General features: G+C 51.5%; 1 protein-coding gene across 3 annotated transcripts in view; it reads left to right on the forward strand.

Moving 5' to 3' along the window:
• PLCD3 (phospholipase C delta 3) overlaps positions 1-27,467 on the forward strand; it is a 71,672-nt gene that overhangs the window by 12,527 nt on the left and 31,678 nt on the right. For all 3 annotated transcript variants that reach the window (XM_048517589.1, XM_048517591.1, XM_048517590.1), the window contains exons 2-4: positions 17,319-17,480; positions 22,861-23,089; positions 24,386-24,515. In XM_048517589.1, the coding sequence (XP_048373546.1) occupies positions 17,319-17,480; positions 22,861-23,089; positions 24,386-24,515 (521 nt within the window). The remainder of the gene's footprint in view (positions 1-17,318; positions 17,481-22,860; positions 23,090-24,385; positions 24,516-27,467) is intronic.

Genomic DNA, 27,467 nt, shown 5'->3' on the forward strand with positions numbered 1-27,467 from the left:
CTGGTTTGTGACTGATAGCACTGACCCATGTAGTGTGGATTTTTTGCCCCTATGTGCATCACTTTGCATTTTGCTACATTGAACTGCATTTGCCATTTCTTAGCCCACTCACCTAATTTATCAAGGTCCGCTTGGAGCTCTTTGCAATCCTTTGTTGTTCTCACCACACTACATAATTTGGAATCATCTGCAAACTTGGCCACCACGCTACCCACCCCTACTTCCAGGGACCCCTCTTCCTTTTTCACCAGCAGAAAGCCTGGTTGGTCCAACCCAGAAGGCTTTAAAAGCATTTGCTGCGAAGTCCCCTCTTCCACTTGCTCATTTGAGTTATAGCCTCCCACAACATCCCGCAAGCTCGAGGCAAAGACATTGATCTATAGCAGTGGGGTTTAACAGCACTTAACTGGGTTACCTACACGTCATGCCCAGCGGCCCAGGCCAGCCTAGATGTGTGTGTGTGTGTGTGGGTGATTTCCCCCCACATGACGAACTCTGAGCACGCGTGCCCACAGGGAGGGCTCTGAGTGCCACCTCTGGCACCCGTGCCATAGGTTCGCCACCACTGATCTATAGTGCCCGTAGTGGGGCAACTGCTTTCTCTGCACTGTGGCGTCCTGACACATTGTGTGTGGACTGAAATAGTATACCTTGACATGCTTTCGGCCCAAGGCCGTCCTTCGCTGCTCGCGCTGGCTGAAATGATGAGTAAATTGCAGGGTGTCACCAGCTCAGGATCCAGATTCTTGGAGCATGTCCAAGAGAAACGGGCATTGTGAGGCGGTGTTGATGCGAAGTCATTTCTCTGGTTTGGCACACAACCCTCTTCCTGTCTCTCTCTGACACGACCTTCTTGCGAAGATGTTGGCCAGCCCTGCTGTGGATTCCAGTTCTTTGCACATCACGGTCCAGTTCTTCATTCGTGTGTGGAATCGGGCCAGCTGGCTGAGTTGACCCAAAGGTATTCTTTAATGCCATGACAAGATGCGCCTGCCTTCTGCGTGTCGACTGTGTGCATCGTACAGCATTTCAGCAGATCCTGGCTGGAAGCTTGGCACTAATTTGCAGCACTGAGAGCCCGCAGTGAGGACTTGTGTTCATTTTCAGTCAGCTTGCAACCATCTCCTGTGGTCCTCGGGGTTGGGCTAGGCCCCACGTCTGTCTGGATGTAGGAAGGTGTTTGGTCTCTGGTAAGAACATAAGAACATAAGAAAGAGCCTGCTGGATCAGACCAGAGTCCATCTAGTCCAGCACTCTGCTACTCGCAGTGGCCCACCAGGTGTCTTTGGGAGCTCACAGGCAGGATGTGAAAGCAAGGGCCTGCTGCGGCTGTTGCTCCCAAGCACCTGGACTGTTAAGGCATTTGCAGTATATTCCAAACTGTTCAGACCTTGTAGATTTTTTTGAAAAATAAATAAACATTTTATACCGAAGCAAATAAGGGGGCTGTTCCTGCCCTCGTCTCTCAGCACACCTGATGGAAGCAATTAGAAAAGACAAGTGGGAACCCGCAAGGACTTGTGGGAGGCATTTCATTTTACCTCCCCCGCTATTCCCTTGTTCCCTTTCCTGCAAACCCCCAGAGTCTGGCTCTTTTCCCTGCCCCCTTCTCTCCTTCTAGGGCAGGGGTCTGCAACCTGTGGCTCTCCAGATGTTCATGGGCTACAATTCCCACCAGCCCCTGCCAGCATGGCCAATTGGCCATGCTGGCAGGGGCTGGTGGGAATTGTAGTCCATAACATCTGGAGTCCCAAAGGTTCGCCACCACTGGACTACAGCATAAACAAGATGCATACAGGTTTATTACTCTGTGATAATTTACACAAAGATTCTTAAACCAAATTGTCCCTCTGCAAAGGGCTCACAGCAGCAATTTAATATGCTCGTGGGCCAATTGTTGAAGGACGTTGTGATACCTTCACAAAGACCCTTTAGCTTTTAATTTTCAAAAAAACCCTTTTCCAAAAAGGCTACAAACATCCTTCTTTATGTTTACTTCTGGATAAGAATCGGCTCTTCAGGAAAGACACTCCGGCTTGATGCTCTGCTCCGGTCTCAATACCAAGGGGTTGCCACTTCTTAAGCCTACAGATGTTCCTTTTATAATTTGGGATGTTTCCCCCCCCCCCCCCGTGTATTTTTTAATTTCAGATTTTTCTGCAATCCTGAGGCATTTTCCAGGTTTGTAAAAAGATCTTGTCCGTTCGCATCTCCAGTCGCAAGACTTCAGTATCGGGTCAACTTGGCTACTGGAATATAAAATATGTTGATGATGATGACGACTGGAATTGCAGAATCAGGAAATGGCAACACATCACTGCAAAGAGAAAGCCACCCGCGAGCCAGCTGTGTGTTTATGCACACGCTGGATTTGCTAACGTTGCACAATCCTGTCAAAAACTTCTTGCGAAAACAACCCTCAGCCCTGGCACGGAGGGGAAGGTCGTGTACGAGACCAAACGGCTTCAGTTTTCTTGCGGGAAATAAGCAGGAGGAATGTGAGCATTGTGCTGAAAGAGAAAAAATAACAGAGAGCGAGCGAGCGTGAAAGAGTTATTGGGGGGGGGGGCTTTGAACTGCCCCCAAATGGCCAGCACGCCAGCAGTCTTGCAAGGTGAGTCTGCCTGGGCCAGGGGGAGTTGTTGGGGGGGGGGGTTCAGAGCATTTGGGCAGCGAGGCAGTTGGGTAGTTTCAGACCCCTGACTTCAGGATTTCCTCCCACTGTGGTCATGCACACTTCATGTGCTTGTTTCATCCCATCTCACCTCCTGCTCAGAGAAACGAAGGGCCTCGTCGTGTGTCTGTTTCCTGGGAAGGAAGTCCTGTTGTGCCCAGTAGGGCTTGTCAGCCAGAACCTGCTGTGCTTGTGGGTGTGTATCCGGGTGAGCCCCTCAGCCGAGTCCATTCCTGCTGCTGCCCTACTTCATCTGGGTCTCGGCTGGCTGAGCTGGTCAAGATTGAGGGGCTTTGGAGGGGCCTCCTTTTGACTGCACACAGATTCAAGTTTCAGTGGAACATTTTTGCGGTTTTGTGCTGCAGTTTTCCCCCCCTCGGTGTTGGCTTCCCCCCCCCCCGCCCCAACTGCTCACAGTCTTTCCCCAGTGGCAGATGTTAGCCACCCCTGTTCCTTTTGGGAAATGGCGTCTTGGTGTGATTTCCGATCTTTCATGATGTGTGGCACACTCTAATAGTGTAGGCCAGGGGTCTGCAACCTGTGGCTCTCCAATGGGCCATGCTGGCAGGGACTGATGGCAGTTGTAGTCCATGAACATCTGGAGAGCCGCAGGTTGCAGACCCCTGGTGTAGACAAGGTGTCCGGATCTCAGGGCTCAACTGGAATGGTCAAGATCTTGCCTTCCTGAAGTCTTCAAAGGAAGCAGTGAAATCCCTCGCTGTTGAACCGAAAACAGTGGGGCGGGTTGGTTTCCTTGGGGGGTCTCATCCCCAATTTTAGATCATTGGTGGGAGATGGGGGCGGTCAGCCAGATCAAGGCGGGGAAACTCCTGGATATTTGGGGACGGCGCCTGGGGAGGACGTGGATCTCATTGCCACGGAGTCCCCTGTCCAGAGCATCCATTCCCTCCAGGGGAAGTGGTCTCCGTAGTCTGGAGAGGAGCTTTCATTCTGGGAGGTCCTCATATCCTACTAGAGGCTACTGTTTTGGCTCATCTCCACCACCCATAAGAACATAAGAACATAAGAACAAGCCAGCTGGATCAGACCAGAGTCCATCTAGTCCAGCTCTCTGCTACTTGCAGTGGCCCACCAGGTGCCTTTGGGAGCTCACCTGCAGGATGTGAAAGCAAGGGCCTTCTGCGGCTGTTGCGGCTGTTGCACTCCGATCTATCTGCAACTATGTCTGTGAACCAGCAAACCAAAGAGGGTGAGGGAGATGGTGGCCCGACACACAGGGAGCTGCTCAGCCTGGCCCCAGTCCCTTTGTGTCCAGAGTAAAAGGATCTGTTGGGCCAGGGGAGGTGGTTGCTTGGCTGGCACACTGGGACTGGGTTCCTCGGGCCCACCTGGCACAGAGGCGCTGCGCCACCAAGGCTCTGGGAATGCTTCTGGAGGGAGGTGTTCTTTGGGGTCAGGCTGCCTGCTTTTCCTGGGTGCCTGACACCCGGGTCTCTAAGATCAGAGTTAAATTTGTCTAAGTCCTATTAGTGGGAAAAAGGGGGACCAGCCCAAGTTCTGTTCTTGCCCCCTGAGCATGTGCAGAGGCCCGTTAAGGGGAAGTGGGGAGGGGGAAGGTGTTTGAGAGCTTGGGGGTGGATTCCAGCATCACTTTCAATGTTGTTTAAACTAGGGAGCCCAGATTCTCCTTTTAAATCCACCTTAAAGGGAGAATCTGGGGTCCTCAGTTAAAACATTGAAAATGATGCCTTTTTTTGGAGGGTGGGAGAATCCACCCCCAAACAGCGTCACTTTCAATGTTGTTTAAACTAGATCCACCTTAAAGGGAGAATCTGGGGTCCTCAGTTAAAACATTGAAAATGATGCCTTTTTTTGGAGGGTGGGAGAATCCACCCCCAAACAGCGTCACTTTCAATGTTGTTTAAACTAGGGAGCCCAGGTTCTCCTTTTCAATCCACCTTAAAGGGAGAATCTGGGGTCCCCAGTTTAAACATTGAAAATGATGCCTTTTTTTTGGAGGGTGGGAGAATCCACCCCCAAACAGCGTCACTTTCAATGTTGTTTAAACCAGGGAGCCCAGATTCTCCCTTTCAGGTGGGCGCCGCAGGTCGAGGGAGGGTGCTGACAGCGGCTCAGCCCCTTCTGACTGGATCGGAGGCTCATGGGTTCCTCAGTCCCCGTGAAGGAAGAGTGAACCCCAAAAGGCTCCCTGAACTCTCTGGAAATACCCAGGAGCAGAGGAAGATGGGTAGCGGTTGAGCCTGTTGTCTTCCAGTGAAGCCGGACTGACATTTTTATTTGTTCACTGCATCCACCTTCTTCCGCTCTCCCTAGTAGCAGCCCAAAGAAGCTTAAGTCATTATCTTCTCTGTTTTATCTTCATACCACCCCTGTGAGGTAGGCCAGCCTGAGTGTATGTGACTGGAACGTCAACCAGCAGACTTCTGTGGGGGGACGGGGACGCGAAACTGAGTCTTCCCTGTAATAGTCCAGCGCTTTAACTGCTACACCAGACTGCCTGTCATTACTGGCCGGTGTGTTCATGCTGGTTGGGGCAAACAGAAGCCTGGTGGCTTGCAGGGTTGGTCAGGAGCCGATTAACCCTTCACGTGCCGGCCAACTCTCCCCTGCAAATGCCTTCCGCCTTTGTGCAAATGCTGCCAAGGAACTGTGGCCACAAACCACTCACTTCCCTTATCATGTTTGGCTCTGATGGTGACAGATAAAGATAGAGGCACGCCAGGGCACGTCTGCGCCTCCGACATTCCATTTGAAAATCAGTTTGGTAACCTATAGAAACCTATAGAAATGTGCAAGGTGTTTGCCGGCAGCGAAAGGTTTAGAGACGGGGTGTGGGTGGGTGGGGAGTGATCTGTTTGTTATGGACTGACGCCAGATTGCTAGTGAGACCTGGCCTGGTTTTGATTCCAGGGCGGGATCGTGGATTTCAGCCCAGGGCGCGAGGCAGGCTTCAAATTCTTCTCCTCTCGGGGCGCGGCTGTTTGGGAAAAGGATTGTGGCTGTTTTCTAGACTGCAGGGGAAATGGCATGTTTGTTTTGAGAGAGGGCTGGGAGGAAGACTTCTGAGACGGGCTGTGGTCAGAGGGCAGCCTTCAATTTTACTGCCCTGCTATTTATTCTCTGGAACAGATCTGGGTCTTTATTTAGAGAACACTTATTCTTTGGTGTGTGTTTCTGAAACTCGTTTTCTGTGTTCTAACCCAGCATCATCAATCAAAATCCCAAGGGTGAACGGATTCCAAGATGTACACACACACACACACACACACACACACACACACACACACACACACACACACACACACACACACACACACACACACACACACACCCATACATATACATATATATATACATACACACACACATATATACATACCCATACATATACATATATATACATACACACATACATATACAGATATATACATATACATATATATATATACACACATACATACACATACATACATACATACACATACATACATACACATATATACACATATATACACACATATATATATACATATACACACATACATACATATACATACATACATATACATACATACATACATACACACATATATACATACATATATACATACATATATATATATGCTCTGACTGTGGCCTCTATAAAGGAATGTGGGTCTTTGTAACCCCTTGTTCTCTGCAGGGTCATGAAACCTTCCTCCCGACATTCTGTACACTGTCATAGTGCACATTTTTTAAAAAGAACACCTGTTGCACTATTTTTAATTGTAGGTTTTGTCCAAAGTGCTGGATTAGGATCCAGAATTCCATCAAAATCATGCCAGGTTTCACCAGCCATCCCCTCTTCCATGGAAAGTTATTGGGTGACTCTGAGCCTGTTGCCCACATTCCGCCCAGCCCACTTCACACGGTTGTTGAGAGGAGTCGATATGTGTCAGGAGAGGGATGGAAGCCACTTTGGGGGGAAAGGCAAGATAAAAATGAAGTGAACAAATAAGTCCAGATGTATTCTATGTTCACGCAAAGGTTTTCCTGCTCTGTGCTGCAGCTGACATCCTGCTTCACAAAGCACCTATCTCAGCTCTAAGAACCAGATTCTGATAACCTTGGGTGTTTCCCCACTTAACTTTGCTGCCCTTTGCTGCGCGCTACTCTCAGCGCGTGGCATCTCTGGCGCGCGCCTGGGCGTCCCCACGACCCTGCGCTCTGCGTGGGGTCATCAGAAGGCGCCGTTTTGAGGAGTGCCAGGGATGCCGCGCGCTGGGGGGGCGCGAGAGCGGCAGCGTCGCGGCGGCTGTGTTGTCACCGCCCCTGTAGTGGGGAGTGCCCCGGGACCCCGCGCTACTTGAGGGGAGTAGTGCGGGGCTTAAGGTAAGTGGGGAAAGGGCCCTTGACCCTCAAGCCTATATCTGGACCACCCTGATGCTGGACTGAGCTTTTCCACAAGGCAGTGTGGAATTTGCTTCTTTAGAAAGGTTTTTGACTACAGAGTTATTGGCACATATCGTGCTTTTGTAATATTTTGGCAGGGATCTGTTCCTTGTGGTTTTATTATTGTACATTAGAAAAAACAGGGAAAATCTGTTATCTGGTAGAAGAAAACAAAGAAGGAAATCCTTCTGGGATAAGGGAGAAAAGGTGCGTAGATTCAACATCCTGGCTCTGGTCATTGTGGAAACCAGTGAATAGGCCAAAGTGGCATCTTGCCCTTTCTGACCCACTGCCCCTAGACCATAGGTGTCAAACTCGCGGCCCTCCAGATGTTATGGACTACAGTTCCCATCATCCCCTGCCAGCATGATGCTGGCAGGGGATGATGGGAACTGTAGTCCATAACATCTGGAGGGCCGCGAGTTTGACACCTGTGCCCTAGACCATAGAATGGGTGAATCCAGCAAGGAGAAACTTCACAACTTTATACAACCAAATCAAATCACCCTTATTGGCATTTCAAATATAAAGGAGTCTCACAAAATTTATCGGCCAGGGCTCCTCTTGTCTAAAGGTTGGAATTAAAAAGATGTAATTTTGTTTTATCAAAATAAGCTTTCAGAGAACTGATTTTTCATATTTGGAGTTAATTTGAACCTGTTTTGCGTTGCTCTGACCTCAACTGGAATCCTGTGTCCAGTTCTGGGTGCTGCAATTTAAGAATAGGCTGTTGACAAGCTGGGAAGGGCCCGGAGGAAAATGACCAAAGTGGTCAAAGGTCTGGATTCCTTGCCCTATGAGGAGCAACGTAGGGAGCCAGGTATGTTTAGTCTGAGGAGGTTAAGGGGTGTCAAGACAGCCATGCTTAAATATTTGAAGGGATGTCATCTTGAAGAGGGAGCAAGCTTGTTTTCCGCTGCTCCAGAGGCCAAGACACGGAGTAATGGATTCAAGGTACAGGAAAAGAGGTTCCAGCTAAACTTTAGGAAGAATTTCCTGACCATCAGGGCTGTTCGACAGTGGAATAGGCTGCCTTGGAGTGTGGTGGAGTCTCCTTCTGTAGAAGTTTTTTTAAACAGAGGCTGGATCAGAGGTGGGATCCAGCAGGTTCTCACAGGTTCCCGAGAGTGGGTTACTAATTACTTGTGTGTGCCGAGAGGGGGTTACTAATGGGTGATTTTGCCACCTGATTTTTGCCTTAGTGACGCCCCTCCTCTCAGCAGTAGCGCGCAGAACTTGAAGCAGTCTAGCAGGAGGTTCTCTGGCATGCGTGGCAGCCTGCGCCTGCGTGCATTCGTTTCCCGCCCAAGGACTGGCGCAGCGGCTGCCTCCTTGCCACAGCCCCGCCCAGGAATGCCCCACCCCAGGAATGCCCGGCCACGCCCCCGCCATGCAACGCCCAGCCCCATTGGCGCGACGCCACAGTTTGAATCCCACCACCATGGGAACCTGTTACTAAGATTTTTGGATCCCACCACTGGGCTGGATGGCCATTCTGTCAGGAGTGCTTCGATTGTGTGCTCCTGCATTGCAGGGGGTTGGACTTGATGGCCCTTGGGGGTCTCTTCCAACTCCATGATTGCGTGATTCTATAACTTCCACTAAAATTTTTGCTGCTATTTCAGTTGTTTCTGAGTCAATGCCACACAGGAATAATTTGGTTAATTGCTCTCCTTTTAAGTATTTACAGCCTTTTCTTTGTGCAATCTGAGCTATACACAGTCTCACCACATCGCTGGCTGCCTCTTTAACAACAGGGCCTGGCTAAGGATTTCTTTAGCTTGCCGGTTGTCCATTTGGTGTCTTCTCTCTTGAAAAATACGCCTCCCTCCTTGGTCTGGGGCTCAGGCCTTGTGAATGGGATTTGTGTTCACCCTTTTTATTCAGAAGCCTTCCTAGAAGAGTCGGGAGCCGGCCTCCTACCTGGCCAGCCATACACTTCTGGGAAGCCCATGGGAAGGGAACAGCTCCGCTTGGTCCCCACGCTGCCACCAGCTGGCCTTCAGAAGCGTACAGCATCCAGCTATAAGCCTTCCGTTTGGCTCTCGTTTTCTTCATGAATGTTGCTAATCCCCCTTTAAAGCCATCTAAGCCAAAAGCCGTCACCACATCTCGAAGCAACACATTCCCTTTGTAGTGTGAAGAAAGATCTTAAGAACATAAGAGCATAAGAACATCAGAAAGAGCCTGCTGGGTTAGACCAGAGTCCGTCCAGTCCAGCACTCTGCTACTCGCAGTGGCCCACCAGGTGCCTTTGGGAGCTCACATGCAGGAGGTGAAAGCAAGGGCCTTAAGAACATAAGAAAGAGCCAGCTGGATCAGACCAGAGTCCATCCAGTCCAGCACTCTGCTACTCGCAGTGGCCCACCAGGTGCCTTTGGGAGCTCACGTGCAGGAGGTGAAAGCAAGGGCCTTCTGCTGCTTCTTCTGCTGCTCCCAAGCACCTGGTCTGCTCAGGTATTTGCAACCTCAGATCAAGGAGGGTCAAGATTGGGAGCCATCGTATTTTATTTAATTTCACTTATCCCCCATTTTCCTTCCACCCAGAACTTCAGGCAGTGTACTTGGGGCTCCCAGAAGGAATACTTTGGAACTTGGGGGGCAGAGCTTCGACGGTCAACCTGGAGTCATCCAAGGCTTTTGGCTTGATTGGCAGTGGGGATTGATGGTCACACGAGTTGCTTGCTGAGAACTGGAGGCTGCGGAAACTTGATTTATTGCCAAATAGCAGGAGGGCTGGGCAGGAAAGTGGGGGGGGAGGGAAATGGGGCCCGGGGCAAAATGGGGCCCGGCCCCTGCCCCCCGCGGCGCCCCGTCCCCCACTTATTTTATTCTGCTGGCTGAAGAAATAGTTTGCTCCAGCTGCTGGGGCCTGGCTGGTGGTGTGGGGAGGGGAGGGGCGAGGGGGGAAGGGATGTGGGGGTGATTTCCGCCCCCCAAGTGACCCCAGTGGTGTGCACCCAGGGTGGGGCGCCCTGCCCTGTTATCGCTACGCCACTGGGGCTGGGGAGGAGTAACAGCAGTGCCATATTCTGCCTCGCCCACGGGAGGAGGAAGGAAAAGGGGCATTCCACCCCCTTCCCTTTTAATTTTCAGGTATGAGGCTGACCGGCACATAGTGGTTATTTGCAAGGCCTTTGGAGGGACCAGCCGCTGAAGGTTCCCCCCCCCTTTAGCCCTTAACATCTGGGCCCCTGCCATCTAATGGGACTCGCCGTTCCCTCCCTCTTGGGGAGGATTTTAAAATTAGGGTTTTTTGGACGCCTCTTATTATTATTTTACTGCTGTTTTTAAAGGTTTTAATTGTATCTACACTTGTATTGAGATCTGTGTTGTACACTACCCGGAGCCCCTCGGGGATGGGGCGGTATAGAAGTCTAAATAATAAATAAATAAATAAATAAATAAATAAATAAGGAAGGAAGGAAGGAAGGAAGGAAGGAAGGAAGGAAGGAAGGAAGGAAGGAAGGAAGGAAGGAAGGAAGGAAGGAAGGCAGGCGGAGGGGGCTTGTGAACCTGCAGTAAAATGTAAGATGGGCCTGTACTGCACTATTGGGTTTTATCCTTACCACATCCCTGCAAGGTGGGCTGGGAGGAAAAGATGAGAATCCGTGCCTTTCCTCCGTCCATCTAGTGGAGCTTCGTAGTTGAGTGGGGATCTGAACTCAAGACCAAGGCTCCAGTGCTAATCCTCAGCTGCTGGGCCGGAACTCAACAGGAGGATTAAAACGCAACCCCCTCCCCTTTTATTCTCCCAAGCCTTCACATCAGAATCTGCCCCCCCTCCCCGTTTAAGGTGAGTGCCTCCCATAGCTCAGACACCATAATCGTTTCTGTCTCTTCTTTTGAGTGAAGGAACAAGCAAGGAAAGAAAGGTGAGGAAAATTGAGCAGGGTCAATCGTGGATGGTCAAGAATTGGAAGAGGGCCAGAGGTGGGATCCAGCAGGTTCTCACAGGTTCCCGAGAGTAGGTTACTAATTATTTGTGTGTGCCGAGAGGGGGTTACTAATTGGTGATTTTGCCACGTGATTTTTGCCTTTATTTACGCCCCTCCTCTCAGCAGTAGCGCACAGAACTTGAAGCAGTCCAGCAGGAGGTGCACCGGCGTGCGTGGCAGCCTGCGCCTGCGTGCGTTCGTTTCCCGCCCAAGGACCGGCGCAGCGTCTGCGTCCTTGCCACAGCCCCACCCAGGAATGCCCTGCCCCCAGAATGCCCGGCCATGCCCCCGTCGTGCCCCGCCCAGCCCCATTGGCACTACACCAGTTTGAATCCCACCACCATGGGAACCTGTTACTAAAATTTTTGGATCCCACCACTGAAGAGGGCCCCCTGTTGCCGGCTGGGATTCACGGTGGGTTTGGGCTCTTGCAGTGTGGCAGGACGGCTGCAGTGTGGTTGTGGCTGCTGCTGCTGCTGCAGGACTTACCCCGGCTCCATTCAGCCTGCCCTCCCTGAAAGCAAAAGTGAATTAAGCAGGGCTTGGAGCGCTGGCCAGGCTGCAGGCAACTCTTGTGAGAGCAGAGCCAATGCAGACCGGCACTGCTTTTGCGCTGAAGGGGCAAGAGAGTTATGTAAGGACGACGGTTTAAATATAGACCTCTTACGCAAGGCTGGCAGAGGCCGTTCCTGTGAGCGAGCTGCAAGAGGTGCAGAAGGGCAGCCGTTTCGCCAAGTCTGTCCAAGCCTGCTTCACTGACTTTGTGGGACGTCTCAGAGCCCGCTGCCGCCTGGGTGGACTGGCTGTGGTCTGTTTCTGGACACCAGTTGCAATTTCTGCAGTTTCTGTGGTGTCACAAGATGTGGAAGAGAAAGTTGGCCTCTTGCAATGGAGAGAAGTCTGTTCTTCTCTCTGTGACACCCCTCTGAAGATGCCGGATGCAGGCGAAACGTTAGGAACAAGATCCACCAGACCACGGCCACGCAGCCCCCCGGAAACCCTGCCAGAACCAGTCTAGAACGAGACACTCTCTGGAAATGAATCCGAGAATCCTCGCTGTGTGGAAGCCGCCTGGCTGAAAACTCGCAGGGCTCGACAGGATGATTATGTCCATTAAACACTCCTCTGCTGACCTTTTCCTGCCTTTTTGCACATCCTCCTGAGTCCTGACCTTTTAAAGCCCAGCTGGCTGTAAACAAACATCCCCACAGATGTTGGGGCAGGAGGGAGGTGCATGGAGGGAGGATATGAAACGGAACGATCGAGTCCGCCAAGTCAAAACCGCTGCAGAGAACTCCGGACTGCGCTTCTGTGTCGCGGTCAAGCCAAGCATTTCTTTTTTGCAGACAATAGTGATGACGGGGTTGCTCCTTGCAAAGATATCAGCCGGGGTCCTTGGCTGCTGTTGGCGAAATGCAAGAAATAACAAAAGAGGGGTGTTGTCATCGCCTCATGTTTTTCGGAGCCGTTGGGAAACCACCGACACCCGTGGGGAGCTTGCTGTGCTGGTCACGCGGCAACGTTTTGTGCGCATGGGTCGTCTGAAGCAGGGGGCATTGCTGAGTTTTGCCCCGCCGCTGATCAGCCCCCCTCTTCCTCCTCCCCGTGCCACTCCAGCAACCCCCCCCCCCATGACTTTCCAGGCTGCACCTCAGATCCAGAAAACAATTTTGATTGCAGGCCGCGGCTGACTCACTGCTCTTTCCTGGCTGAGCTGGGCAGACTCCCAGCCTGCACCCGAGCCACACAAAGGGCCCGCTTTGCAGAGCCAAAGGAAAAAGCGAGCATTTTTGCCTCCCTCCTCTGTGCTTGAGGTTTCTGTCCTCCTGATCAGGGGCAAGGAAGAGGCAGGGGGGAGCGCAGGGGCTGTGCTGAGGTTCCCTTGCTGGCTCCCTCTGCCTGGGTGTTTGGAGGATCTGCAGACATCAGAGTTTCTTCTTTTAAATTAGTCCCCCATGTTTGGGCAGCAGGTAGATTCACTCTCCACCTGCTCACGGATACTCTCCTGTTGCTCCGACCGGCCTTAGGGGCAGCTGGGGGCAATCTGAGGCACCTTCCGCACCCGCAGAATAATGCACTTTCAAACTGCTTTCAGTGCTCTTTGAAGCTGTGCGGAATGGCAAAATCCACTGGCAAACAGTTGTGAAAGTGGTTTGAAAATGCATTATTTTGTGTGTGCGGAAGGGGCCTGAGAGTGTTTTGCCCCGCTGCTTCCCTTCGGAAGAGGCCTTGTTAATATTGTGTGGATGAATTGCAAGCGCTGTCTTGGCTCAGATTTTTCAGAAGACAAACGTGTAGACTATTGAAGTGAGCAGTTGGCTTTCCTCAGGTGTGAGCACAGGTAACCGCAAGTGTTGTGTGTTGCATGCAGTGAAGGCACTAGGCAACAGGCAGGCGGTTGCTTCACCTGTCGATGCCTCGCAGAGGGGTACTTATATTTTGCCACTATTTAATTATTTACTTATTTATACCCCTTCTTTCTCTCCAGTGGGGACCTAAAGTGGCCTATGGAATTCTCTTCTGTTTTATCCTCACAACAACCCTGCGAGGTGGGTTAGGCTGAGAGAGAGAGACTGACCCCAGGTCACTCAGCAGGCTTCCGCAACAGAGGGCAGGGAAAAGAATAAACGCAGCAGCGCTGGCCTTTGGAGCCCCGGAGTGCTGAACCTTTGCAGGGTGAATGAGCGCAGGTACCACGCTGTGGGCGGGCTGGCCACAGGCTTTGATGAGGAATAATGTGGCTCAGGAGGTGGTCTCTGGCATGACCATGAGGGGGCAGTGAGGGACGGGCAGAGGATTGGCTTTGCATGCCGAGGAAGGCTCCAGGTTACTGGATGCGAAACGTTATCTACCAGGCCCTCCGTCCTTAATCAGAGAAATGCTACCTTTAGAATTGACACGGGGGTGCACAGAGTGAGTTCAGAGGGGAAGAGGTCCCGGGGAACCCTCCCCACCTGCCTCTCCGCCCCAAAATGCGCTCCCTCCCTTCCCCTCTGCCTGAATCACTGGCGGGGTGCATGATTCTTCCCCAGGGAGCAGGGGGCCAGCCAGAAGAGGCCCTGCAGGATGCCGGTCTTTAGGGTCGCTTCCTGCCTGAAGAACTAGAATCAGGGGTCTGCAACCGGCGGCTCTCCAGATGTTCATGGGCTACAAATCCCACCAGTCCCTGCCAGCATGGCCAAAGGGGTCTGCAACCTGCGGCTCTCCAGATGTTCATGGACTACAAATCCCACCAGTCCCTGCCAGCATGGCCAAAGGGGTCTGCAACCTGCGGCTCTCCAGATGTTCATGGACTACAAATCCCATCAGCGCCTGTAGTCCATGAACATCTGGATAGCCACAGGTTGCAGACCCCCGAACTTGATTGTGGGGGGGGGCAGTTTCTTTGGCCTCTCAGCTCAAGTGGTTGTTACATATCTGGGGTCCCATTTCCATGCTCAGAGTACAGGAAGCTGCCAGAGGAGTTGGGCTTTGGGCAGACTGAACCCTAGAAATTCAGCACACGCAAGGGACCAAAGTTCATTCATCCCCCAACCCTGCCCCGTCTCGGAGCCGTCGCCCGTTCCTTCCCTCGGAGGCCTGGTTGCGCAACGGTGATACTTAATCACCCCCCAGAAAATCAGATGACATCGCTGCTTCCAAAAATGGCTGAAGTCACAGGGAGGAGGATAAATATAACCACGAATTTTGAAGGAGCACCACACTGAGTGAGGGAGCCATTCTGGAACGAGGGAGCATCTGTGTGTTGCCTTAAACGTCTGTGGCTTTCCTTCCTTCTCTGGCCAACTAGGGCCAGACATCTGCTCAAGAGAACATTTTGAGTCTCGCCTAAAATCCTTTCCCCTCGGTCAAACATTGTCCCAGCCGGGGCTCTGCAATTCATCACTGCCTTTCAACCCATGAACATAACTGACTCTCACTTCACTATAAAAGTTTTGATGGGTTAAGAACATAAGAACGAGCCTGCTGGATCAGACCAGAGTCCATCTCGTCCAGCACTCTGCTACTCACAGTGGCCCACCAGGTGCCTTTGGAAGCTCACGTGCAGGAGGTGAAAGCAATGGCCTTCTGCTGCTGCTGCTGCTCCCGAGCACCTGGTCTGCTCAGGCATTTGCAATCTCAGATCAAAGAGGATCAAGATTGGGAGCCAGAGATCGACTTCTCCTCCATAAATCTGCCCAAGCCCTTTTTAAAGCTATCCAGGTTAATTTGAGCATTTGTACCCCGATCACAGTAGGTTCAGGATTAGTTGCAATTTGTATTCCAAGAGGTCGGGGGAATTCTTGGTGTGCGTGTTTTTTTATTAAAGTTCTGACAAACCACAAGTTTAGAAGTTGTTGCATAGAAACTAACTTTGCATGTGTGCAGAGGACTGAGCATGCAGAGCGCCTTTGCACACGTGCAAAGTTAGTTTGTTTGCAAGGAGCAGAGTTGGGAGGGGCTTTAGCCCAGTGGGAAGGCCGGCGGCTATGCATGCAGAAAGTGCCCCGTTCGATCCCCAGATCCCCCAGTTAAAAAGAGGACACGAGAGGCGATGGAAAGGCCTCATCTTGGACCCCTGAGAGCAGCTGCCAGTCTTGAGTGGGCAAGGCTGACCTTGACTGACCAACGAGTCTGATTCGGTGCCAGGCAACTTCACAGGGGCCTCATCCTTTTTCTGGGCAGACAATAGGGGGACATTGTCAGCAAAGCAGAGCAGCCCCGTCTTCCGCAACCCATTTGTTTTCTGAGAAGACTGAGGCGCGAATTGGGCAAGGCCTGAAAAGAGGGCACAGCCAGGAGAGAAACAAACACTTCAACACGGTTGCCCAGGGCGGCTAATCCCCAGGGCAACTGGCCGCCCTTGTTGTGGTCTGTCCAGGCCTGTCACTGGGGAGCAAGTGGTGGATGTGACGGTGCCGGGCTTCGCGCCCGTCAGTCGGCCGGCGGCCAGGATTAATTGTGGCGTTTATTTGCGGCCTCTCTCTTTCAGGCGGCCCCGGGTGCCCTGGGTGCCTGTCTGCCGCCTTATGGCTAAGCCGGTTGTTAATCCCACAGCTTTGTTTAGGTTTCCCATCGCCAGAGCACAGAACGTCACTGTTTCTCTGCCAACGAAGGGTTTGTTAAAGGATAACGTCCGCCGGGTTTCCATGTCATCCTCTCGGATGTTAGTACAGACCTATTAGAGCCTGAAGGGTGTTTGCATTTGGTTTGGTGGACCACAAATTGTGCCTGCCTGAATGGGGGGGGGGGGGAGTTGATTATCTTGTCCCAGTTGGAGAGATTTCCTAAACTTCACCACTGAATGAGCTCGCTCAAATGCAGTCGCAGAATCCAAATGCAAAAGGGGGTGGGGTCTCGAAGTGGCTTGTGGGGTCTGCAACCTGTGGCTCTCCAGTTGTTCATGGACTACAAGTCCCATCAGCCAGCATGGCCAATTGCAGCATGGCCAATTGCAGGGGCTGATGGGATTTGTAGTACACACACACACACACACACACACACACACGGAAGCGACTGAAAACTGTCTGAGTTGCTGTGGCTTTTTTGATTTCTCCCAAAAGATGGCTAAATGTAGCCATTTTGTAAAACTCAGGTTGAGGGAAATATAAGGGGTTGAAGTATGATGTAAAATATGGCAATTTACTAAGTCATAAGAAGTAGTAAGAACAGGCTCCAAAATTATTGCATAAATATTGCATAGCAAAAATTTAATATATTATAACAAATACATTAAATGTCATATAGATATTAAAATTCATAACACAATGATTACTGATAATAAGTAAGCCCTCAAAAAAAGAATAACACTTACAGCAATCATAAAAGTCTTCTGATGTTCCCATTCATCAAGTAGGCACCCACGAGTGAAATAGTAATATAACAGGATGCTAACAGATGCTGGCAGCTGAGATATATCACAGGCCAATGGATTAGGTGCAGCTGTAAGCAATCAGCATCAGAAAAAGGTTTCAAGAAACTAAAGGTTCCAGAAAGGACGTCTTTTTATTCCAGCCATATGCAAAGGACAAGCGTGAAGAACAAAGAATCACATCTCCGAAGAGACAACAGCAAACACAGTCCAAACAAAACCTTTGCCTTTGTGTAGTAGGTTCCTTGTTGCAGCTCCACTAAACCTTTTCGTTTGTTATCATGTACATGTTAGTTTCTCCTGCATTGTGGGGATTTTATGCTGTTCACAGCATGGAAAACCAGTTTCTGGATGGCTGTTGGTGGCCGAAGGCTCAACCAAGCTACTCCCTGATTGTGTTGGGCTCTGATTTCATTCCTCTTCCCCTTTTCCTCTCTTGCAGGCCTGACGGACGACGAAGACATCAAGGTGCTGCTGAAGGGCTCCCTGCTCTGGAAGATCAAAGGCCGCCAGCAGCAGAAGCAGAGGCTCCACCGCCTCCAGAACGATGGGATGAACATCTGGTTCGAGACCCGTTTCAAGAGGGCTCACTCCAAACACGTCTGTAAGTCTCCTGCTGGGCTCACCTGTGCTGAGCAGGTTGGATCCAGGTTGAGTCTCGCAAAGGTGGATTCCGCACTGGCTAAACATGACGGATGTAGCATGTTACATAAACAGTTGGGCGGGGCTTTGCACAGGTCCCGTGCCCAAAATTAGTTGGGGAGTGTTCTACACACCTCAACACGGGATTTTGGAAAATCGTTAAACCAATCCTTCTCATCTACACAATCCCAGGTTGGAGGCGCTCTCGCGCAAACTACCACAGGCAGGAGAGACTTTATTTCCCTCCCTTCCACCTGTTCACTTTAGGTTCCGCGCAGTGGTGGGATCCCAAAATTTTAATAGCAGGTTCCGATGGTGGTGGGATTCAAACAGTGGCGCCGCCGCACACGCGCCCCTCCGGTCCCTGTTGGGCAGGGAGGCTGCTTCAGTAACCCCTCCTCGGCACTCAGGAAAAACTAGCCCCCGCTTCCAGGGAAGGGGCGAGAAGTGGCTGGATCCCACCTCTGGTTCCGCGCCGTCCATTGTCATCCAGCATGTTCTGGGCCAATTCTCAGAGCGCCCAGCAGTGGCGTATCTGCCTAGGGACAAGGGGTGCCCCTTGTCCCCGGGCGCCACTCTTCTGGTCACGTGGGGGCGCAAAATCAGTCCCCCACGTGACCAGGAAGTCCTGCTATCTCCTTGTTTTCGGGTGCCTCGACTCCGTCCAAGGCACACAAAAACGATGAGGCAGCAGGACGTGCCTCCAAGCACCCTCAATCCCACCCTGGACACCCCCCTCCCTTCCTCCCCCCCTGCCAGCTGGGCTCCCAGCTGGCAGGGGGAGTCTGGGGGGGAGGTGGGCACCCTAGACCTTTCCCATGTCCATGGTGACATGGGCGGGGTCGAGGGCAGTGGGGGTGGAGCCTGGGGGCATCAGGGGCAGAGGGGGGCCAGAGGCTGGGGGCGTCCTGGAGACAATTTGTCTCCGGGCGCCATTTACCCCTGGAACGCCTCTGGCACCCAGCAGGGTACAAAATCCCCCAAGGACGTTCGTTTCCCTGGGGCAGCAAGTAGGACTGAGCTGTAGCAACACATCCATTATTGCTTGGCCGTTGCAGGGAGATCCCAATTTTGTGTGTTGCACCTGTGCAACTACGCAGGTGCAGCTGATTGGATTGCGGGACAATCGGCATGGCTGCAGGGGTTCATTTCTGTATGCCTGCGCAACTGCGCGTGTGCTGCTTATGTTGCCGTTTGCACGGCGGGCGCAGGGGCCGTCTGGGACCACGGGGACCCTGATGTCCAGATGCAGCATGGCTCACACAGGAAGGTGCTGTGTTTCCATGCAAACCGTGCATCTGAGAATCCCCCTCCAACCTGAGGATCTCCCCACCCGAGAATCCCACACGCACTTACTGGCAAAAAATGCCAGCTGCCCAGAGAACCCACCGTTAATGGTGGGCAGGGAGGGAATAGAACGCTTCCTGCTTGCCGTAGTTTGCACAGGCAAACAGGAAGCGCCTGAACAGTTGCTAATTTCATTTTAGAAGAAGAAGAAGAGAAGAGTTTGGATTTGTATCCCCCCCTTTCTCTCCTGTAGGAGACTCAAAGGGGCTTACAATCTCCTTGCCCTTCCCCCCTCACAACAAACACCCTGTGAGGTGGATGGGGCTGAGAGAGCTCCAAAGAACTGTGACTAGCCCAAGGTCACCCAGCTGGCGTGTGTGGGAGTGCACAGGCTAATCTGAATTCCTCAGATAAGCCTCCACAGCTCAGGTGGCAGAGCGGAGAATCAAACCCGGTTCCTCCAGATTAGATACACGAGCTCTTAACCTCCTACGCCACTGCTGCTCCACTGCTTTTACCTGGGCTCGGCCAAATATAATGGGTAAGAAGCATTTAGGGGGCAAATACTGTGGGGACTTCTCCCCCATAGTGGTTTTTTCACACCCCTGAACCCATTATATTTGGCCTGCAGAATCACCCCACAAGCCACACATTATGACGAACGGTAGGCCAAAAACTTCATGGCAGAATAATGTTTTGAACCTCTCCGGGCTGAATCCTAACGTGGTTTGAGTATCAGAGCAGGCATGGGAAGGTCTCCTGCGCTGGAACCACACGCCCTCTCACTCTTTGACCTGGCCTTACTGGTTCATTTTTAATTAAGTTTTGGAAAACTTCCCTGCAGAAGCACCGAACATTCATTTCAGCTGGTTCTGGTGGGTTTTCCGGGGGGCTGTGTGGCCATGGTCTGGTGGATCTTGTTCCTAACGTTTTGCCTGCATCTGTGGTTGACATCTTCAGAGGTGTATCACAGATGGAAGTCAGTTACACACTGTGTCCAGTCAGAAGGGAATGTTTTATCTCTGTGATACACCTCTGCAGATGTCAGCCACAGATGCAGGCGAAACATCAGGAACAAGATCCACCAGACCACTGCCACACAGCCCGGAAAACCCACCAGAACCAGTTGAATCCGGCCGTGAAAGCCTTCGACAAGACATTCATTTCAGCCTTTCACAAACAGCCATCATTTTACTTTTCCCTGCTCCTGCAGGATACACAAACTGTTTCTGCCCTCCTGTTCCCTTTCCGAGCCAGAGCAAGAAGGGGGCCTCCGCTGAGCGCAAACAGAACCCTTTAAGCACTGGTGTGTTAGCTAATTCCTCTTCCCTGCCCTGTCCTAAACAGGATAATGAATGTTCAGATTTCCTTCTGGCCAAGGAGCCCCTGCTGCCTCTGCAGATAAAAATTCTTTGGGGAAAACAAAACCACGCCTTGCCCCTGGGTAACACCGGCCCTCAAGGAACCGAAAGTTGATTTTTGGGTCAAGGGAAGAGGAGAATATCTTGCTTCAAGCAAGCCTTGACAGGCCCGAGGCGTGGCAAGCTTAGCAGATCAGCAGTGAACCAGGAAGCTCCGAGTTCAAATGTTGTGTCTGTCATGATTGCACTGCAGGCTTCGGTAAACAATACTTCCTGGCTTATCCAACACAGATTATTCAGATCGTGGATGTGTTTGCAGGGGGAGGGCTGGTGGAAAGTTTCTGAAAGTTTTGTCACCCGTTCCAAGAATGCATCATCCATCTCTTCAGACTGGCCTGGGGGGTCTAACACAGACCCCCACAATGAGATCAGTGTTGTTTCTCTCCCCCTTAATTTTTACCCAGATGCTCTCAACCTGGCATAGGCTCATTCCGCACATGCAGAATAATACACTTTCAAACTGCTTTCAGTGCTCTTTGAAGCACTCTTTGAAGCTGTGCAGAATGGCAAAATCCACTTGCAAACAGTTATGAAAGTGGTTTGAAAACGCATTATTTTGCGTATGCGGAAGGGGACTTGGAGGGTTTAAGTCATGGACCTGCTCCCAGCTGTAACAGTCTTTGCAGATTTGAGCGCTATCTTGCCTGTAACAGTTCTGCTCCTGTTGAAGAGTCCACAGTTAGCAGCATCGTTGCTATTCCCAGATTCCTGCTTTTTCTCCCGCGGAGGTGATCTGTGTCCTTTGGACATCATTTGCAATTCTGGGGGCCACCAGGGAATCGGTAACCCTAGAGCACAGGTGTCAAACTCGCGGCCCTTCAGATGTTATGGACTACAGTTCCCATCATCCCCTGCCAGCATCATGCTAGCAGGGGATGATGGGAACTGTAGTCCATAACATCTGGAGGGCCGCGAGTTTGACACCTATGCCCTAGAGCCAGTTGATTTTCCCCCTTTGGCGAGATTTATGGCAGGATTTTCAAGAGCGCACTCCTCCTGCTTTCCACATTTGAAAGCAAAAAAAAAAAAAAAAAGAATCCCATAAAGGCAAGAGGCTCACCATAAACTTTCTTATCCATCGTTCGGCCAGCAACTAAAATGTGGAAAACATCAACCACTGATAATTTAGTAGCAATACTTTTGACCTCAGGACACCCATTCTGGCAACAGAACGGCTTTTAGGTTGGAGGCTGGATTACTTATTTTGGTCACAGTTTTGGTGTACTGAAATCTGGTTTTGGTATTGAAAAGGGGATAGTGATTGGGAGCCTGGTTTGGAAGAAGCCCCGAACATTAGGCAAGTCATGTAATCTGGGAGATGCTTTTGGGAAGTGCTCGATGTTTTTTATCCCATCATCCCCTTTGCGCCAAGATGCGCACCAGACGCAGTTTCTCCCCTTTTCCTTTATCCTCACAATAAACCTGTGAGTTTGGTCAGGCTGAGAGAGAGAGAGAGAGAGAGAGAGAGAGAGAGAGAGAGAGAGAGAGAGAGAACGGACCGCTCCAAAGGGCTCTCTCTGCTTCAAGCCAGTGGTGGGATCCAAAAATCTTAGTAACAGGTTCCCATGGTGGTGGGATTCAAACTGTGGTGTAGCACCAATGGGGTTGGGCGGGGCACGACGGGGGCGTGGCTGGGCATTCCAGGGGCGTGGCATTCCTGGGGCGGGGCTGTGGCAAGGACACAGCCGCTGCGCCAGTCCTTGGGAGGGAAACGAATGCACGTAGGCGCAGACTGCCACGCATGCCGGTGCACCTCCTGCTAGACTGCTTCAAGTTCTGCGCGCTACTGCTGAGAGGAGGGGCATAACGAAGGCAAAAATCACGTGGTAAAATCCCCAATTAGTAACCCTCTCTCGGCACACACAAATAATTAGTAACCTACTCTCGGGAACCTGTGAGAACCTGCTGGATCCCACCAGTAAAATGCTATCAAGTCATAACTGACACATGGCGACCCCAGCAAGGGCTGCTCTCAGTAAACGGAGAGAGTTCCTTAGAAGCTGTGGGGTACAGCTTTGGCTGGGGAGGGTGGGGGGAGAGATTTCCTGCATTGCTGGGTGGTGGAAGGGAGAGATTTAAAATCTTGTTTGAACCACATTTGGAGAAGGATGCCAAGCGGATGTGGTCTACCTTTGCCGGTCTCCCTTCCAAGCACCGTCCCTGTTTAGCTTCTGAGATCTGACAAGATCAGGCTAGAGCCGGAGGTCTACAACCTGCGGCTCTCCAAATGTTCATGGACTACAAATCCCATCAGCTCCTGCCAGCATGGCCAATTGGCCATGCTGGCAGGGGCTGATGGGATTTGTAGTCTGTGAACATCTGGAGAGCCGCAGGCGCCTGGCAGGTCGCTCTCTCTCTACACTTAGGCCTGACGTAAGACTTCTCCTGCGTATAGTTTCCCCACCCCTTCATTTCCCCCTCTCCTGGCTTACCTCCTCCCCGACTCTGTGGCACCTCTTGCTTTTCTTATGATGGTCCCTCCAGCCAACCTGCTTTCTGTGCCCGCTTTACCTGGAGGCTCATGAGACGGAAGCAACTTCCCTGCACAGCTGCACAACACTGAACACAGGAACTCACCGACACTGAAACCCCCCCGCCGCCCTTTCCCATCGGCTCTCCTCTCTTCTTTTCCAGTCTCCATCTTGCACATTGAGAGTGTGCGCGAGGGCTTTCAGTCCGAGGGGCTCCGAAAATATGGCGGGTCCTTCCCCGAGCCCCAGTGCTTCACAGTCGTTTTCCGTGGCAAGCGGAAAAACCTGGACCTGGCAGCCCAGACGGCCGAGGAGGCTCAGCGGTGGGTGAGGGGCCTCACCAAGCTGATGGCCAGAGCGGAAGCCATGAGCCAGCGGGAGAAGCTGGAGCAATATCCTTTCCGTTTGGGGCCCAGAACAGGCAGGACGGAGGGAGGCGGCAGGAGCTGCCCTACAGAACTGGGCGGAGTTGCTCCGTTTCCCAGACCATCCCTGGCTCTGCCAAGGCACTGTCGATGGGGGATTTTGGGTTGAAATATGTTGGAACATGTTAAGAACATAAGAACGAGCCTGCTGGGTCAGACCAGAGTCCATCTAGTCCAGTTCTCATTGCAGCTCAACAGGCAGGATGTGAAAGCAATGGCCTTCTGCTGCTGCTGCTCCTGAGTTACCTAAGCCTGTTATTTGCAATCTCAGATCAGATCAAGATTGGTAGCCATAGAAATGAGCTGCTCTGAACTAGTCTTTGTAAAAGCTTCCAGGGTAGTGGCCATCACCACCTCCTGTGGCAGCATATTCCAAACACCAATCACATGTTGCATGAAGAAATGTTTGCCATATTTTGGAATATGCTGCCACAGGAGGTGGTGATGGCCACTACCCTGGATAGCTTTAAAAAGGGCTTGGACAGATTTATGGAGGAGAAGTCGATCTATGGCTACCAATCTTGACCCTCCTTGATCTGAGATTGCAAATGCCTTAGCAGACCAGGTGCTTAGGAGCAGCAGCAGCAGAAGGCCATTGCTTTCACCTCCTGCACGTGAGTTCCCAAAAGGCACCTGGTGGGCCACTGCGAGTAGCAGAGAGCTGGACTAGATGGACTCTGGTCTGACCCAGCAGGCTCGTTCTTATGTTCTTATGAAACTTAGATACACAAATGTGTGTAGGGAGCTTCAAACTGAGACTGAAGAGTGCAGGGAGAGGGGGCTGATGCCCAATTAAATAGTCCTGGGGAGCGATCATTTGCCCTGTCGGAGAAACTTATCTGGGGCGTTTGTTTCTGTTCCCATCATGCTCCTCAATGTAAGTCAGGTGTAAGCCTACTATGGGAGTGCTACGTTGCCCTACTCCCGTGGTGGTGAACCTATGGCCCTCCAGATGTTCATGGATTACAATTACCATCCGCCCCTGCCAGCATGGCCCATTGGCTGATGGGAATTGTACTCCATGAACATCTGGAGTGCCATAGGTTCGCCACCACCGTGGCCTACTCTGAGGAAGATTGGTAGATTTGAATACTAGTCTTTTTGGTTCCATGGACGTATCATCTGCCTAATTTGCGAATTAGATCTTGGCTCTGGGCAGGGCAGCAGCTCGTGTTCAGCCCTTCAGGATTGGCGTTCATCAGAATAGAAAGCATTTCCTCGCAGGATCTGCCTCCCAGGCCCTTTCCTTACATCAGGCTTCACTTGGATCCATGACATCCTCCAGCGAGCGGACAAGAACAAGGACAACAAGATGAGCTTCAAGGAGATCAAAAGCATGCTGCGCATGATCAACATCGACATGAACGACCTCTACGCTTACAGGCTCTTCAAGGTAAGTCCTGCCGCTGACGCCTCTGGGTCCTGCCAGGGAGAAGTCCTCTGTCTTGCCTCCAACACCTGCCCTGCTTGGTTTCTGCTACAGGCCTCCTGTTGAGCTGGGGTTGGTGGGCAGGGTGATGGGTGGCTCTCTGGCTGCAGACTCATCAGTGGGTTCCACATGGGCCAAATGCGTGTAGGACAGTGATGGCGAACCATTCTGAGACCGAGTGCCCAAATTGCAACCCAAACCCCACTTATTTATCGCAAAGTGCCAACCCGGCAATTTAACCTGAATGCTGAGATTTTAGTTTAGAAAAAACTGGTTGACTCCCTCTTCCTCCGCCACACCCACTCAAGCAGGGGCCAGTCTGCTCAAGCCTCCAGCAAGTCCCGTGCGCACCGCTCTGTGCCTCTCTAGCATCTCTGCCTCCTCTGCACCCCCCCCCCTTTGGGCAGCAGCCACCCAGAGCACAGGCACCAGGCCCGCCAGCTGAGTCCTCCTTGCTCACCGCGGTGCGCGCACGTCGTGCTCAGTGGCCCAGGCCAGCCTAGACATGTGTGTGTGGGGGAGTGATTTTCCGTCCCCCACATGATGAACTCTGTGTGTGCGTGCCCACAGAGGGCTCCAAGTGCCACCTCTGGCACCCGTGCCATAGATTCGCCATCACTGGTGTAGGACATTATATAAACAGGTTTTTTGGGGTGGGGAGGGGCTTTGCACAGGTCCCGTTTCCAAAACGAGTTTGGCCCGTTTTATTCCCCTCAACCTGGGATTGTCGAAAATCGCTAAACCAGCAATCCTTTGGAGGCGCTCCCATGTGAACTCAACAGGCAGGAGAAACTTTATTCCGCTCCCTTCTGCCCGTTCACTTCAGGCTCCACACTGCCCACTGTCAGGGGGAATCTGCCCTCCTGCCGTTCTGTGTAGGTCGCGCAGCAGGGTGTGGGAAGAGTCTCTGAGCGCCCCACAGGGTACCCAGTTCTCCAAGCACACTTCCTCCCCATGATGGTGAGTTTGACCGCCATATAGATCTCTACATCAACACGGTCATTATTGCCCAGCCATTGCAGGCAGCCCCTTTCTTTTGTGCATTGCACACACGCAGCTACGCATTTGCAGCTACAGCTGATCAGATTGTGGGACGGTCAGCGTGGCTTCGGGAGTTCATTTCTGTATGTCTGCGCAGCTACATATACGTTGCAGGGAAATTTTTTTTAAAAGTGTCTGCATGCAAAGGTGTGAAAGCAACCTGGATTGTTTCCACGGGCTCTGATCTGCCTGAACAGGTGAAGGGCGCACACATGAATGGGGGAACGAAAAACAGGTTCCTTGATAACAGTGGTTCTCAACCAGTGATGGGATCCAAAAATTTTAGTAACAGGTTCCCATGGTGGTGGGATTCAAACAGTGGCGTAGCGCCAATGGGGCTGGGCAGGCACTCCACGGGCGTAATGTGGCTTTCCAAGCGGGCATTAATAATTTCTCTGTTACTGTAAAAAACTCTTACTGTTAAAAAAAAGTTGCTAATTTCCAGCTGGTATCTTTATGTCCATAATTTAAACTCATTCTAGCAAGTCCTATCGTCTACTGCCAACAGAAACAACTACTTCTCCTCTAATTGAATGCCTGTCAAATACTTAATACTTTCAAATACTTAATACTTTCAAATACTTAATTTTGTTTCTAGAAATCAAAAGAAGGATACTTTCCTTAAACAAGGAACTTGACCATATTGCTAAAACATGTTTTTAAAACAGCCCAACAGGGAGAATTATCCCGTTTTCTACCTTCGCTAACCAGCCACATAGGAAACAACAGGACTTGATGATTTTTGGACCTAATGGAATTTCTAACGGAAAAGCGGACCCAGTTAGCAATCCCCTCTCGGCACACACAAATAATTAGTCACCCACTCTCGGGAACTGGTGAGAACCTGCTGGATCCCACCTCTGTTCTCAACCTTCCTAATCCCGCAACCCTTTAATACAGTTCCTCATGTTGTGGTGGCCCCCATCCATAAAATTATTTGTGTCTCGGTTCCTAAGACCATCGGAAACATGTCTTTTCCGATGATCTTAGGCGACCCCTGCGAAAGGGTCGTTCGACCCCCAAAGGGGTCGCGGCCCACAGGTTGAGAACCACTGCTTTATAACAACTTCAACCCATTGTACCTATGCCAGTGGTGGCGAACCTTTGTCACTCCAGATGTTATGGACTACAATTCCCATCAGCCCCTGCCAGCATGGCCTATTAGGGGCTGATGGGTATTGTAGTCCATAACATCTGGAGTGCCAAAGGTTCGCCACCACGGACCTATGCTGTGCAGAACCCACCACTGAAGTAGGTCCAAGTGTGTCCCAGGAAACCAAAGCAGTAGATCAGGGGTACCTTGGAGACGTGTGTGTGTGTGTGTGTGCGTGCGTGCGTGCGTGCGTGTGTGTGTGTGTGTGTGTGTGTATATATACACAAACTCTTCTGGCCCAAACCAAGACTGAGAAAAGCCCACGCAAACTCCAATAGTTAAAACAACTGGCAGCCCCCCCTCCCCCCGCCTGGGAAAGTGCGCCTAAAAGTAAGTGTAAGGAGATAACAGGAGATGGGCAAGCAACGACCTTGAACACCACCTGGTGCTACTCCACATTCTACAGCAACAGTGAAAAGACAGTTAGAAATGCAGTTAACCCCTCCCAACCTCCCCCCAGTGCAACGAAACAGCAGCATAAGCAAAGTCCCAAAATACAGATAAAGACTGATAAAATTTATTCCAGTCAGGGTGGCCCGGTCCTCATGGGTCACCAGTAGGGTTGCCAGTACCAGGCTGGGAAACTGCCGGAGATTTGGTGATGGAGCCTGGGCAAGATCTCCGTGGGAGACCCCGCCCTCCAGAGCCGCCATCTTCTCCAGGGGAACCGACCTCCAGAGTCTGAAGATGAGCCGGAGCTCAGAGGGTTCCAGGCTGGCGTT

The sequence above is a fragment of the Sphaerodactylus townsendi genome, linkage group LG15, assembly GCF_021028975.2.
Source record: "Sphaerodactylus townsendi isolate TG3544 linkage group LG15, MPM_Stown_v2.3, whole genome shotgun sequence".
Lineage (NCBI taxonomy): Eukaryota > Metazoa > Chordata > Lepidosauria > Squamata > Sphaerodactylidae > Sphaerodactylus > Sphaerodactylus townsendi.